This window comes from Tachyglossus aculeatus, chromosome 18 (assembly GCF_015852505.1).
Source record: "Tachyglossus aculeatus isolate mTacAcu1 chromosome 18, mTacAcu1.pri, whole genome shotgun sequence".
Lineage (NCBI taxonomy): Eukaryota > Metazoa > Chordata > Mammalia > Monotremata > Tachyglossidae > Tachyglossus > Tachyglossus aculeatus.
In genome coordinates, this window is record NC_052083.1 from 21,518,203 (window position 1) to 21,530,497 (window position 12,295).

At 46.9% G+C, this 12,295-nt stretch overlaps 1 protein-coding gene across 1 annotated transcript; it reads right to left on the reverse strand.

Annotated features, from left to right (window-relative positions):
• Nucleotides 1-747: 747 nt before the first annotated feature.
• On the reverse strand, nt 748-10,794 carry LOC119940042 (vomeronasal type-2 receptor 26-like). Its single transcript, XM_038760100.1, has 5 exons — nt 10,327-10,794; nt 6,955-7,086; nt 6,621-6,848; nt 5,455-5,578; nt 748-1,667 (listed from the first exon to the last, which is right to left on the reverse strand). Exons 1-5 carry the CDS (start codon nt 10,792-10,794, stop codon nt 748-750), a joined length of 1,872 nt encoding a protein of 623 aa, XP_038616028.1.
• Nucleotides 10,795-12,295: the final 1,501 nt, after the last annotated feature.

A 12,295-nucleotide genomic window follows, 5' to 3' on the forward strand; every position in this document is an offset into this window, starting at 1 on the left:
TGTCAAAGTGGTTCCAAACCCTATCAACCTGATCAAACTGAGACACTTCATTGCCCAAGTCAGTAGTGGTGGCTAAATATGGAAAAATCCATCAAATCTCGTGGAACCTGAAAACTAAATAATGCAATAAAAGTGCTTTGTTTTAGAGAGCAAAGACTAGTACTATCGTCCACCTCCCAAAATATAAGAAAATATAAGAATAATGGATGCTCCCAAGGCCTAAACTATGCCATCTCATGATGGGTCCTTCAGAGAGAGTTGAATCACTACAGTTGCATCACTACAGTTAGACCAGCTGCTGGAGGGACCATTAGCTCACCGACTTCAAATCCAAGTTGCCCATACAACCGAAGCACAGGAAAGCAGCTCTGGGTAGGAACACCACAGTGGCTTTATTGGAACAAGCAGCACAGATCCAAGTGTTGTTATGTGAGAGTGCATTTCTCCAAAGTGTTATGGGTAGGGATTGCCTCTATTTGTTGCCGGATTGTACTTTCCAAGCACTTAGTACAGTGCTCTGCACACAGTAAGAGCTCAATAAATACGATTGAGTGAATCAATGAATCATCCAAACAGGAAGTTCAACGAAGACACATCATTAAGACTGATTAGAAAAAAAAAGGTCAGTACAAGAAATTCAAGTCACTCTTCAGAATTATAACAAAATGGAGTCATTAGACGATTATGAAGTTTTGTGAGGAAGAGGAGTCAAAGGAGCTTACTTTGCCCTGGCCTCAGGAACAATTGTCATGTAGATTTGTTAATGGAATTGGGTTTCCTCAGTAACTGGTCTCGGGTAATCCTTCCAGGCCTCAGCAAGATCACATGGACCTTGGGTCCAAAGATACATCCCAGGAGCCCAGCGCTGGAGGCCAAGATGGAGAAGTTTTCCACAGCCACCATGGCTTTGCCCTTGGTGCTCAGGTAGGTGGGCAGGAACGAGATCCAGACGCTGCAGAACACCAGCATGCTGAACGTGATGAATTTGGCCTCGTTGAAGTTGTCTGGCAGATTTCGGGCCAGAAAGGCCACCGTGAAGCTGACCAGAGCCAGGAAGCCCATGTAGCCCAGGACGAAGTAGAAGGCAGTGATGGAGCCCTCGTTGCACTCAAGAACTACGCGGCCAAACTCAGCCTGCGTGTTGGAGTCAGGGAAAGGGGGAGAGGTTCCCAACCAGACCACGCAGATGGTCACTTGGATCAGGGAACAGATAAGGACGACAGAGTTAGACACTGGGGGACCCAACCATCCCCGGAATCTGCTCCCCGGCTTGGTGGCCCGGAAGGCCAGAACCACTGTGATAGTTTTGGCCAGCCCCGAAGCCACAGCCATGGAGAATATGATGCCGAAGGCAGTTTGTCTAAGGAGGCAGGTCGCTCTGCTGGGGCAGCCGATGAAGATGAGGGAGCAGAGGAAGCAGAGCAAGAGGGAGATGAGGAGGATGTAGCTGAGGCCGCGGTTGTTGGCTCTGACGATGGGCGTGTCCCGGTACTTGGTAAAGATCCCCAAGGTCAGGACTGTAATCAGGGAGAAAGAAAGAGCTGTAGAAACCAGAACAATCCCCAGCGGCTCGTCGAAAGAGAGGAAAATCGTGACTCTGGGGAGGCAGTCATCTCTCTGCTCATTGGGATACTCATCGTCAGGGCACTTCCAACAGTGAGCCGCGTCTGAAAGGCAAAGTCCTACACAACAATTTGCCCCACAATAGAGTTAAGAGACATGATTCCTGCCTTATAGGAACTGTATTCTAGGTGGGGAGACAGACTTGAAATAAAGTACAGAAAAGATGAAGACATGAATGGAAAGATGGCTATGTGGATGAGTAGGGTGCTTAAATAATAGGGTCAGTAAGTGCGCATAATTACTAAGTTTGGGTATGAATGCAAATTTATTAGGGTGGGTGTGTTTACATTTCAAAATGCTAGATGGGACAACATAGAAAGGAAATATAATCTGGGAAGACTTCCTATAGGAAGTGGGGAGAGAATTGAGAAGGGTTTTGCATGTAAGGGGAGTTGAGATTGGGCAGATCTGAAGGAGAAAAGAATTCCAGAGGGGAACGAGGGCACGAAGAAGAAGTCCGCCGTGAGATCAATCCATCAATCATATTGAACAGTTTCTGTTCAAACTAAGTGCTTGGTATTGTACAATACAGTAGAGAGAGCTAGCAGATGCTCTCCCTGCCTTCTAGGAGCCTACAGCCTACAAGAGAGATGGGAATGAGGCCAACCTGATTAAATTGTATTTGCTCCCAGAATTTAGAACAGCGTTTGACACATTGTAAGTACTGAACAAATGCCATAAAGAAAGAAAGAGGGGGAAAAAGTAGTTTAGTTTGAGAGAAACGGCGTGTGGAAGATGGAGTATAGTGTGAGAACATATTTAAGTAAGAGGGAGACAAACTGAATAGGATACTTAAATCTGATGGTCAGGAGCTTGCTGTTCAGTAACAGACAGTTATTCAGGTTCAGATACAAACTCAGGCAGAAACAAATATACTAAGTTGATTAACCCTATAACCTCAGAAATGTAAACTGGGAAGGAACCAGAGCTGATCCCCTAGAGAAATGTAAAAGCCAGTTTGAACAGGAAAGGCTAGTGGAAAAACCACAGAACAAGAATTTAGGAAAACTCTGTCTTAATCACAACTCCACCACATTCCTATTGCGAGACCTTCTCTGTGCCCCAGTTTCCTCCTCTGTAAAATTGGGAGTGAATACCTGTTCTCCCTCCCCATTAAACTGGGAACCCCATGTGGCACAGGAAGTGTCTAATAGATTACTTTGGCGTTTAGGACTTTATTTGGCAAATGGCAGGAGGTTAACAAATGCCACTATTAGTGATATTGTCTTTATTATTATTCATTCATTCAATCAATCGTATTTATTGAGCGCTTTCTGTGTGCACAGCACTGTACTAAGCGCTTGGGAAGTACAAGTTGGCAACATACAGAGACGGTCCCTACCCAACAACGGGATCACAGTCTACTTCACGCTGCTGCCCGGATTGTCTGTGTCCAGAAACGCTCTGGGCATGTTACTCCCCTCCTCAAAAATCTCCAGTGGCTAGCACTCAATCTCCACATCAGGCAGAAATTCCTCACCCTGGGCTTCAAGGCTCTCCATCACCTCGCCCCCTCCTGCCTCACCTCCCTTCTCTCCTTCTACAGCCCTCCCCGCACCCTCTGCTCCTCTGCCGCTAATCTCCTCACCGTGCCTCATTCTCGCCTGTCCTGCCATCGACCCCCAGCCCACGTCATCCCCCGGGCCTGGAATGCCCTCCCTCTGCCCATCCGCCAAGCTAGCTCTCTTCCTCCCTTCAAGGCCCTACTGAGAGCTCACCTCCTCCAGGAGGCTTTCCCAGACTGAGCCCCTTCCTTCTTCTCCCCTCGTCCCCCTCTTAATCCCACATCTTACCTCCTTCCCTACAGCACCTGTATTTATGTATATATGTTTGTACATATTTATTACTCTGTTTATTTTACTTGTACATATCTATTCTATTAATTTTATTTTGTTAGTATGTTTGGTTTTGTTCTCTGTCTCCCCATTTTAGACTGCGAGCCCACTGTTGGGTAGGGACTGTCTCTATATGTTGCCAACTGTACTTCCCAAGCGCTTAGTACAGTGCTCTGCACACAGTAAAATCTCAATAAATACGATTGATTGATTGATAGAGGGGGGAGACAGACAACAAAACAAAACGTGTGGACAGGTGTCAAGTCATAAGAATAAATAGAAGTAAAGCTAGATGCACGTCATTAAAATAAATAGAATAGTAAATATGTACAAGTAAAATAAATAGAGTAATAAAACTGTACAAGCATATATACAGGTGCTGTGGGGAGGGGAAGGAGGTATGGCGGGGAGGATGAGGAGGGGGTGAGGAAAGAGGGGGCTCAGTCTGGGAAGGCCTCCTGGAGAAGGTGAGTTATCGGTAGGGCTTTGAAGGGAGGAAGAGAGCTAGTCTGGTGGATGTGCAGATGGAGGGCATTCCAGGCCAGGGGAAGGACATAGGTCGGGGGTCGATGGAGGGACAGGCAAGAACGAGACACAGTGAGGTGGTAAGTGGCAGAGGAGTGGAGGGTGCGGGCTGGGCTGTAGAAGGACAGAAAAAGTGAGGTGTACTGCTGCCACTGATGTAACATAGACTAGATTGGGAGAAGACTGGAAGCCAGGAGGCCAGAAGAGAGGGTATTACAGCTCGTGTGGGTAGGAAACATGTCTGTTAATACTTTTGTATTGGACTCTCCCAGGTCCTTAGTACACTGCTCTGCACCTTTTAAACATTCAGTAAATGCCAATAATTGATTAATCAACTGAATTTATTGAGTACTTACTAGGTGCAGAGCACTGTACTAAGTGCTTGGGAAAGTCCAGTGCAACAGAATTGGAAGACCACGTTCTCTGACCATGGACACATTTACAGTCTAGAGGATGACAATGATTGGCAAGTGAGCAATTAGATTATGATTCCAGGATTTCTGGCTATAAGGTGGAGGTGAAGGAAGTTTCTTTGGGCTATTACTGAGAAAGAATTGGCAGAAGTTTCAGAGGGCTTGGATTTGGGGACAGAATAAAAGATTACTCCATGGCTGTGTTATCACCCCCATTCCCAGCCCCCACAGCAATTATCGTCATATCCTTGGATTCTAAAATTTCCCCCATCTGTAATTTATTTTCATGTCCACCTCCCCTTTTAGACTGTAAACTCCCTGTGGCGGAAGGCCCGGGGACTGTGTCGACAAATTCCATTGTATATTACTCCCCCAAGTGCTTAGTACAGTTCTGTGTACACAGTAAACGCTCAACCAATACCATTGATTGATTGATTAATTTATCATTTGGCAGAGAGGCTGTGGAGTTGTCAACAGTGATGTGAAAGGGATGGGGAGAGCTTAGGTAGATGACATGCCCATCATGGCCTTGATGTTAGGGGCAGGCTGATACATCGGTGGTGCTTTCAATTTCAGCAGTCTACAAGAAGCAGCATGGCCTAATGGATAGAGCAAGTGCTTGAGAGACAGAAGACGTGGGTTTTAATTCTGTCTCTGCCACTTGCCTTTTATGTAAACTTGGGCAAGTGACTGGATTTATCTGTGCACCAGTTTCCTCAATTGTAATATGGGGATTAAGACTGTGAGCCCCATGTGGGATATGGACTGTGTTTATTTAACCTGATCAGATTGTTTCTAACCCAAGGCGTAGTACAAATAATATTAATCATAATTATACAGTGCTTGACATATAGAAAGCACTTAACAAATGCTAATTTAAAAATGTGGAGTCTTCATCGCTGCTCTCCAGAATTCAGTTTAGAGAGCCAGATGGTGTGAGTCAACTTGGTGTGCCCAAAACAGACACCGTGGTGATTGAATAGAAATTCCAGAGACATTGATAAAGGCAGTCAGCAGTGCCCAGGCCACTGGATGCCTGGTTCTCTGCAGACTCTTACCTGTCTGGTTGGAGATCTCATCCTTGAGGCACGGGGTACAATCATAGCAGCAGACGGCCTTCCTCTCCCGTGCTGCTTTCTTGAATCCAGGGAGGCAGCTCTCACTGCATGTGGACTGAGGCATCTGAGCATTGAGATAGGAAAGGGCAACATCGAAGTCCCTCTTAAATGCTCCCCTCCTCCCAGCTGGCCTATGTCCGCTAACGATGCTGACATCCCCAAACCCAGAATCTTGGATTCAGCCTCAGCTTCTCACTGCCATTCTGCTCTCATATCCAATTGACTGGCAGAACCAGTTGATTTTTCCTAAAATAAATCTCACACTGGGGCCCTTTCTCTCCAACAAAACAGTCCCTTCCTTGGTTGTAAGACTCATCCTATCAGGACTGAAGGGAAATGCCATTCACACGACATATCCCCTCTCTTCAAAACCTCTAATGATTACACAATTTCCACCGCATTTCAAAAAACAGGTATTCGTTTAACACTTATTACATGCCAGACTCTGTACTAAGCACTGGGGCAGATTCAGCCTAATCAGTTTGGGACACAGTCCACGTCCCGCATGGGGTTCATAGTCTTGATCCCCATTTTTCAGATGAGGTAACTGAGACTCAGAGAAGTTAAGTGACTTGCCCAAGGTCACACAGCAGACAAGTAGTTGAGACAGGATTAGAACCCAGGTCCTCTGGCTCTCAGGCCCTTGGTCTACCATATCATTTTTCCACACTTGAACCGTGTGGCCAGGGAGAAATGTCATTACTGAATCATACACAACTGGACTGCAGCACCAGGACTCACATTGTCCTCCTGGACAAAGATCTTCATGGTTAAAGAGGAATGATCATTAACTTCTAATATTCTCCTTCTACATCTTTAAGTTCCCCTTCATCATGGGCCATTGGTCTATGAATTTATTCAAAGCATGCTTTAATTGACTGATATTTTCTTCTGCTACAGCTTTGGTATGAGAAATTCCATAAGCTAAATCCCCCGTGGGCTGAGTGGCTATAGGAGAAGGGTTTTGGAGAGACCAGGTGCCAATCAGAAGAAATAGTGTGTGCGAGGGGAAGGAGAGGTTTTTAGCCAGGGGCAGCTTAGTGGACAGCTGAAGGATTTAGCCGGACTGATAATGCCTTCACACTCAAAACTCTTGCTTTCCTCACCTGGTAGAATCCTGGGTTCCATACAATGGCCTCCTCATTAATGATCAAATCATTCCCCATAGATGCTTGAGGTTTAAACTCTCCGACCTTCACTCGCAGGCACTCAGGAAAATTGTACGGCTGTAAATTAAGTATATCATAACTCGGGACTGATTCAGTCCTTCCATAAGTATCTTGGTGGTCCCCAATGCTGGCGTTGAATGGTCTCTGTCTCAGGAAGGAGTGGAGCTGCCAGAGAGAGAGAGAATAGTGAGAGGTGAAAGAGCACATGGAGAGAGTAGTTGCAAACTGCCCAGAGGGAGCTCTGCCATAGAGGACTGTGGAGGAATCTTACCTGCCACGGAGGGGGCACCATTGTGTCCTCTGGCCCGGACGTTTGCATTTCTGACCTGGACGAAATCATTTCATGAAGCGTGTGTGCCACCTTATACACAGCACTGTACTCATTGTGTTTCAGCCCTGTCAGCTCCATGTCAAAGCTAGGCAGGTTTAGGATGTCATAGCTCTCATTTCCAGAGCAGAGAGCGAACCGTGCGTGTTCAGTATGTTGGGAAGCTTTAAAGACACAGCCTAATCAGGCTTTCCAGAAATCCTTGAGAAAAACATCATTGGGGTACTTTGAAGGGTTAGCTGCACGGAGGAAATCTTGGTATCCAGGCACACCATCCGTGTGGACAGAAAATGACAAAGAACCTATGAAGGAATTTTCAAATTTGTTGTAATTATTATATACACTGTCACCAAAATGAATCGTGTTGACCCAAACCTTCCCGGTAACACCAAACCAACCGACAACCCATTTATACGTGATGAGGGAATCGATGTCACCACAGACAACGGCCACATTGGTCGACAAATCAGTCGTCTTTTTATTCAATATTTGTACTTGTCTTGTGCCATAGTAGTCAGTTTCAGGGATCCTTTCTGTTAAGGCCACACAGACTCCGTGTCTGCTCATCTCCTGTGTCGTCCCGGGTGAATATTTCACCTTGAATGTTATTGGAGACTATCAGGCTGACCCAGGTCCAGCCAAAATGCACCAACAACCGGACTATTCCCTGCTGCTGAGCGGTGTCCCTGGGGGCCACCTGGTAGAGAGAGGGGAACTGCACCGGATCCCTCAGAGAGGCATCAAAGGGGCCGTAGGTGATCTGGATGGAAGACAACGAAGCTCAGTAATTGTTCAAACATTTGGATTTAGAACCACAAAGCAGAATATCGACATGCTGGGAACTGGATTGCAGGAAAACCCCATTGTTATGCAGCATATTGATATGCATTGCTACACCCAGTTAGCATTTTTAATTTGTTTAAAGAAAATTCTCTTTTAAACAAAAGAGCATAAACCAAGTATAATGTATCATAGGAAATAATGTAAAAAAGGTCTAGCCCTCCCCAAGGTTACCCATAACTATCAAAGAAAAATACATATAGCGTTGAAAACGCAGTGAAAATGGCAAGAAATATAATTAATGAATTTTCTAATTAACATTGTTCATTAACATATGTGATCACTCAAATTCATGATTTGATCAGCTATACGTTAACATATGTGTCACATATTAACCCCCTCCACATACACACACACACTTAATTTACATGTGATTGCCCTATTACTAGTACTTCCAATTAATAGTATGAAAATATCATGGGGTCATCATGAAAACCTCTCTCAAAGAAGAGCAGTACAAGAGGGGATCCCTGTATTTGATCACTGAAATACTGTCACTGAAGTTACAGGGCATACGGCAAAATGGCATTGGGCTGAGTCAGGTCAAGGAAGAAAAATGTCACCCCATTCTGATTGCTCTCCCTATTCACCAATATTTCCAGTGCATCATTTCACACCAGACAGCTTTGACATTCCTTAAGCAGAGAGCTCAGTTTTCCCGGGACAAATCAGCCTGCCAAAATCCCTGCCCTTCCCCGCTTCCCATTTCTCAACAGTATGTGCTGCAGATCCCAGGTTTGGCTTTATTCATGATCTTCCCACCCTGATTAATTTCTGATCGCCATCACACCGCGCGGCCTTGCTGCTCCTGGAAGGATCCTCTCCTCAGAGCGCGCCGCCATAGACGCCCGGGACTCCGTTCCCGAGAGGCCCGCCCGCCATCACACCGCGTGGCCCCCGCTGCTCCAGAGAATGATCCTCTCCTCAGAGGGCCCCCATAGACGCCCGGGACCCCCGTTCCCCAAGAGGCCCGCCCGCCATCACACCGCATGGACCCCGCTGCTCCCGGAAGGATCCTCTCCTCCGAGCGCCAGAGAGGCCCGCCATAGACCCCCGGGACTTTGTTCCTGAGAGACCCACCCGCCATCACACCGCGTGGCCCCAGGTGCTCCCGGAAGGCTCCTCTCCTCCGAGCACCGCCATAGACGCCTCCTGCTTCCACCCCCACCCACTTAAGCGACCTTCCTTATAGTGCCCCCCAACCCCCCTTCCCGGTCCGGTCCTGACTGACTCCCCGCCCCCCACCCCGGGAAAAAGGCCTTATTATCACCAAGTTACATTAACGACAAACTCATTCGCACCTACTCAGCCTTCCTGTCCCGCCATCGACCCCCGGCCCACGTCCTCCCCCGGGCCTGGAATGCCCTCCCTCTGCCCATCCGCCAAGCTAGCTCTCTTCCTCCCTTCAAGGCCCTACTGAGAGCTCATCTCCTCCAGGAGGCCTTCCCAGACTGAGCCCCTTCCTTCCTCTCCCCCTCGTCCCCCTCTCCATCCCCCGCATCTTACCTCTTTCCCTTACCCACAGCACCTGTATATACGTATATGTGTTTGTACATATTTATTACTCTATTTATGTATTTATTTTACTTGTACCTATCTATTGTATTTATTTTATTTTGTTAGTATGTTTGTTTTTGTTCTCTGTCTCCCCCTTCTAGACTGTGAGCCCACTGTTGGGTAGGGACTGTCTCTATATGTTGCCAGTTGTACTTCCCAAGCGCTTAGTACAGTGCTCTGCACACAGTAAGCTCTCAATAAATACGATTGATTGATTGATTGATTGATCTCGTGCCAGTCACTGGCCCCAGTGGGAGAGATGACAGAGCCAGGGCCTGGAAGCCACAAAGCCAGTCCATCTCCCTCTCAGGAACATTCTCTTCTCCAGGTCACTGGGGGCCCAGTCACCCCTGGGGGGTAATTGCACCTTGGAACCCTAGGTTCTTCATATTCTGCTGTAGAAATTCCTTCCGTGGCCACCAAAATAGAGGGACCAGTCCCTTTTCCCCACACAAGGATGTGTAGCAAAAAGGCCAGACCCCACTTTCTATCTCCTTCTGCACAACAGAACAGGACAAGTCTCAGTGGGTACCACTGCTCTGTTTCCCAACCCCCGGCAGAAAGATTCAGGGACCAGGACTCCAGCACAGAAAAGGGCTTTCCAGTTTCTCCCTCTTTTGGCTGTCCCTGCCTAACAAGCACACAAACATTTCACACCAGAATCATCACCCAGCAAATTCTTGAACCAAAGGAGCAGAGGAAAGGCAGGAAACCTCGAACTTATAGGAGAAACAAACTGAGATTTCTGAATCCCTCTCTGCAGATCAGGCAGAGGATGGTCCTGACAACACAACTGTGGGAATCTGGAGAAATTCTCCCAAAGAAGTAGCCGTTTCCAGACCTGGTTGTTGGGGGGAGAGATTGAGGGGACATCTACTGCATTAGGGCAGTGATTAGGACTAAGCAGAGATTCCCTACCTGGGGGAACTTGTGGAATCCGATGACGCTGGCCATGGCAACGGACAAGGTAGACCTGATTCCCCCGATGACGGCCACCAATTTACGCCTCCCCTCGCAGCTGTAATTGGGAATTGTCCGGCCCGCTCCCGAGAGCAAGACCAGAGACTGCTCTATGGCCAGCCTCTCCCGGAATAGATTATCGGAGATGTGGAATCCCAAGGAGACCTTGGGCAGGAGGCTGGGGTCTTTGTTGATCTGCTCCATGGCAAACACCAGGGCCAGGACGTGATGGTTATGTTGGGAAATGTGGCTATAAGGAAGAAGGGAGAGAATTCTCACAGCCCTGTTCCAGGTGTTGTTGGAGTGGGGTTCGAAGTGTCGGAGGGTAGGGACTGAGACCTGGAGACTGGGAACATCAGGGATGAGGGTTATTAGGGCCTGAGAAGTAAGAGGCTGAGGAGGGTGTGGGCTGCAGTTTGTGTACATTGAGCCTGTCTTTGCGAGGAGGGAGAGCAAAGCAGTCTCTGCCTAACTGTGTAAGGCGCCTGGGGGAATTCTGAAAGAGCCATAATGAACTGCTGCCTCCACTTCGGCACTAAAAATCAACCAGACTCGTGGAAGACAGCGAGAAGAGAAGCAGGTAGAGAGACAATGGAGCGGGGAGAACGGTCAGCAAAGGTGGCAGGGAAAACAGCATTTGCGAGTGAAATCGAAGAATGAACTCATTCAAAAACTGTGGCAGGCAAGATGCCTGCTGTTTCCGCCTTTCACTTCCTGCACCCATACCATCTCACAGAGAAGCAGCGTGGCTCAGTGGAAAGAGCACGGGCTTTGGAGTCAGAGTTCATTGGTTCAAATCCCGGCTCTGCCAAATGTCAGCTGGTGACTTTTGGCAAGTCACTTAACTTATCTTTGCCTCAGTTACCTCATCTGTAAAATGGGGATTAAGACTGTGAGCCCCTCGTGGGACAAGATGATCACCATGGAATCTCCCCAGCGCTTAAAACAGTGCTTTGCACATAGTAAGCGCTTAATGAATGCCGTTATTATTATTATTGTTGTTATTAGAAGAAACAGCTCAGGCCTCTGATGCAAACCTCTGGAAATATCTCAGACAAGAGTGATTATTATGTCTCAAGCCCAAGGCACAGAAACCCTGGTGCCTGGATATTTGCTTCCTCCTTGAAATTTGATATGAGATTTCCAGCAATGTTTGCATCATTTGAGAAAATTTCAATTGAAATCCCAATAGGTTACAAACCGGGAGTGTTGAAACTGAGTTTTGAATGCATCACTAACCACAGCCTCATATAATGTAACAAAGTGTTAGATCATTTTTTAGAATTCACTCATGCTTATCTCAGCCACATTCCCATGCATATGACTGCGATCTCACTATTACCAATAATTGGAATATCAATAAGGTGTGGGGGGTGGGAAATGGGAAGAGAATGGATATGAACAGATTAGTCAAAACACTGCAGTACACGTAGTTTGAAGGAAGACAACATGAACGTGAAGAAATGAAATGAAGATCAGCTAGTGTAGTAATGGTATTTATTTATTTATGGGGTAAGAACGATTTTTCGTAACGAGTTGGGATTAAAAAAAGCATAAATACGAATGAACAGATTAAGACACACACCAGAGGTCCCAAAGGTCTCACTGTTTAGGTTCAGGAGGACAGACTTTCAAAATGAGAAATAAATCAGAAGCATTGAGCAGCAGACAGTGGCAAACCCAGAAAAGGAAATGGTTCCATGGCAAGGGCTGAGTTGGGCTGTTGTGTGAAGGAAGGATGAGTTCTGATGGAATCACTTGTGTATGGCTGCAATATCCCTGTGCTGGTTGTAAAGACCGTCAATTTCTCCATATCGGAAAGAAATCATAGGATGTCATGGACCCTCAGGGGGATTTGAAAGATGTATGGATCTAGAGTGAACATCAACTCACCTTCTCCAAATCTATGGTAGCACTTTAACCGAAG

Coding starts and splice junctions, on each gene's coding strand:
- LOC119940042 (XM_038760100.1), bottom strand. CDS start 10,794: ATGTACACAAACTGCAGCCCACACCCTCCTCAGCCTCTTACTTCTCAG. Junction 7,087..10,326: donor GATTCCACAAGTTCCCCCAG/GTAGGGAATCTC, acceptor TTTGACATGGAG/CTGACAGGGCTGAAACACAA. Junction 5,579..6,620: donor GGAACCCAGGATTCTACCAG/GTGAGGAAAGCA, acceptor CTCAATGCTCAG/ATGCCTCAGTCCACATGCAG.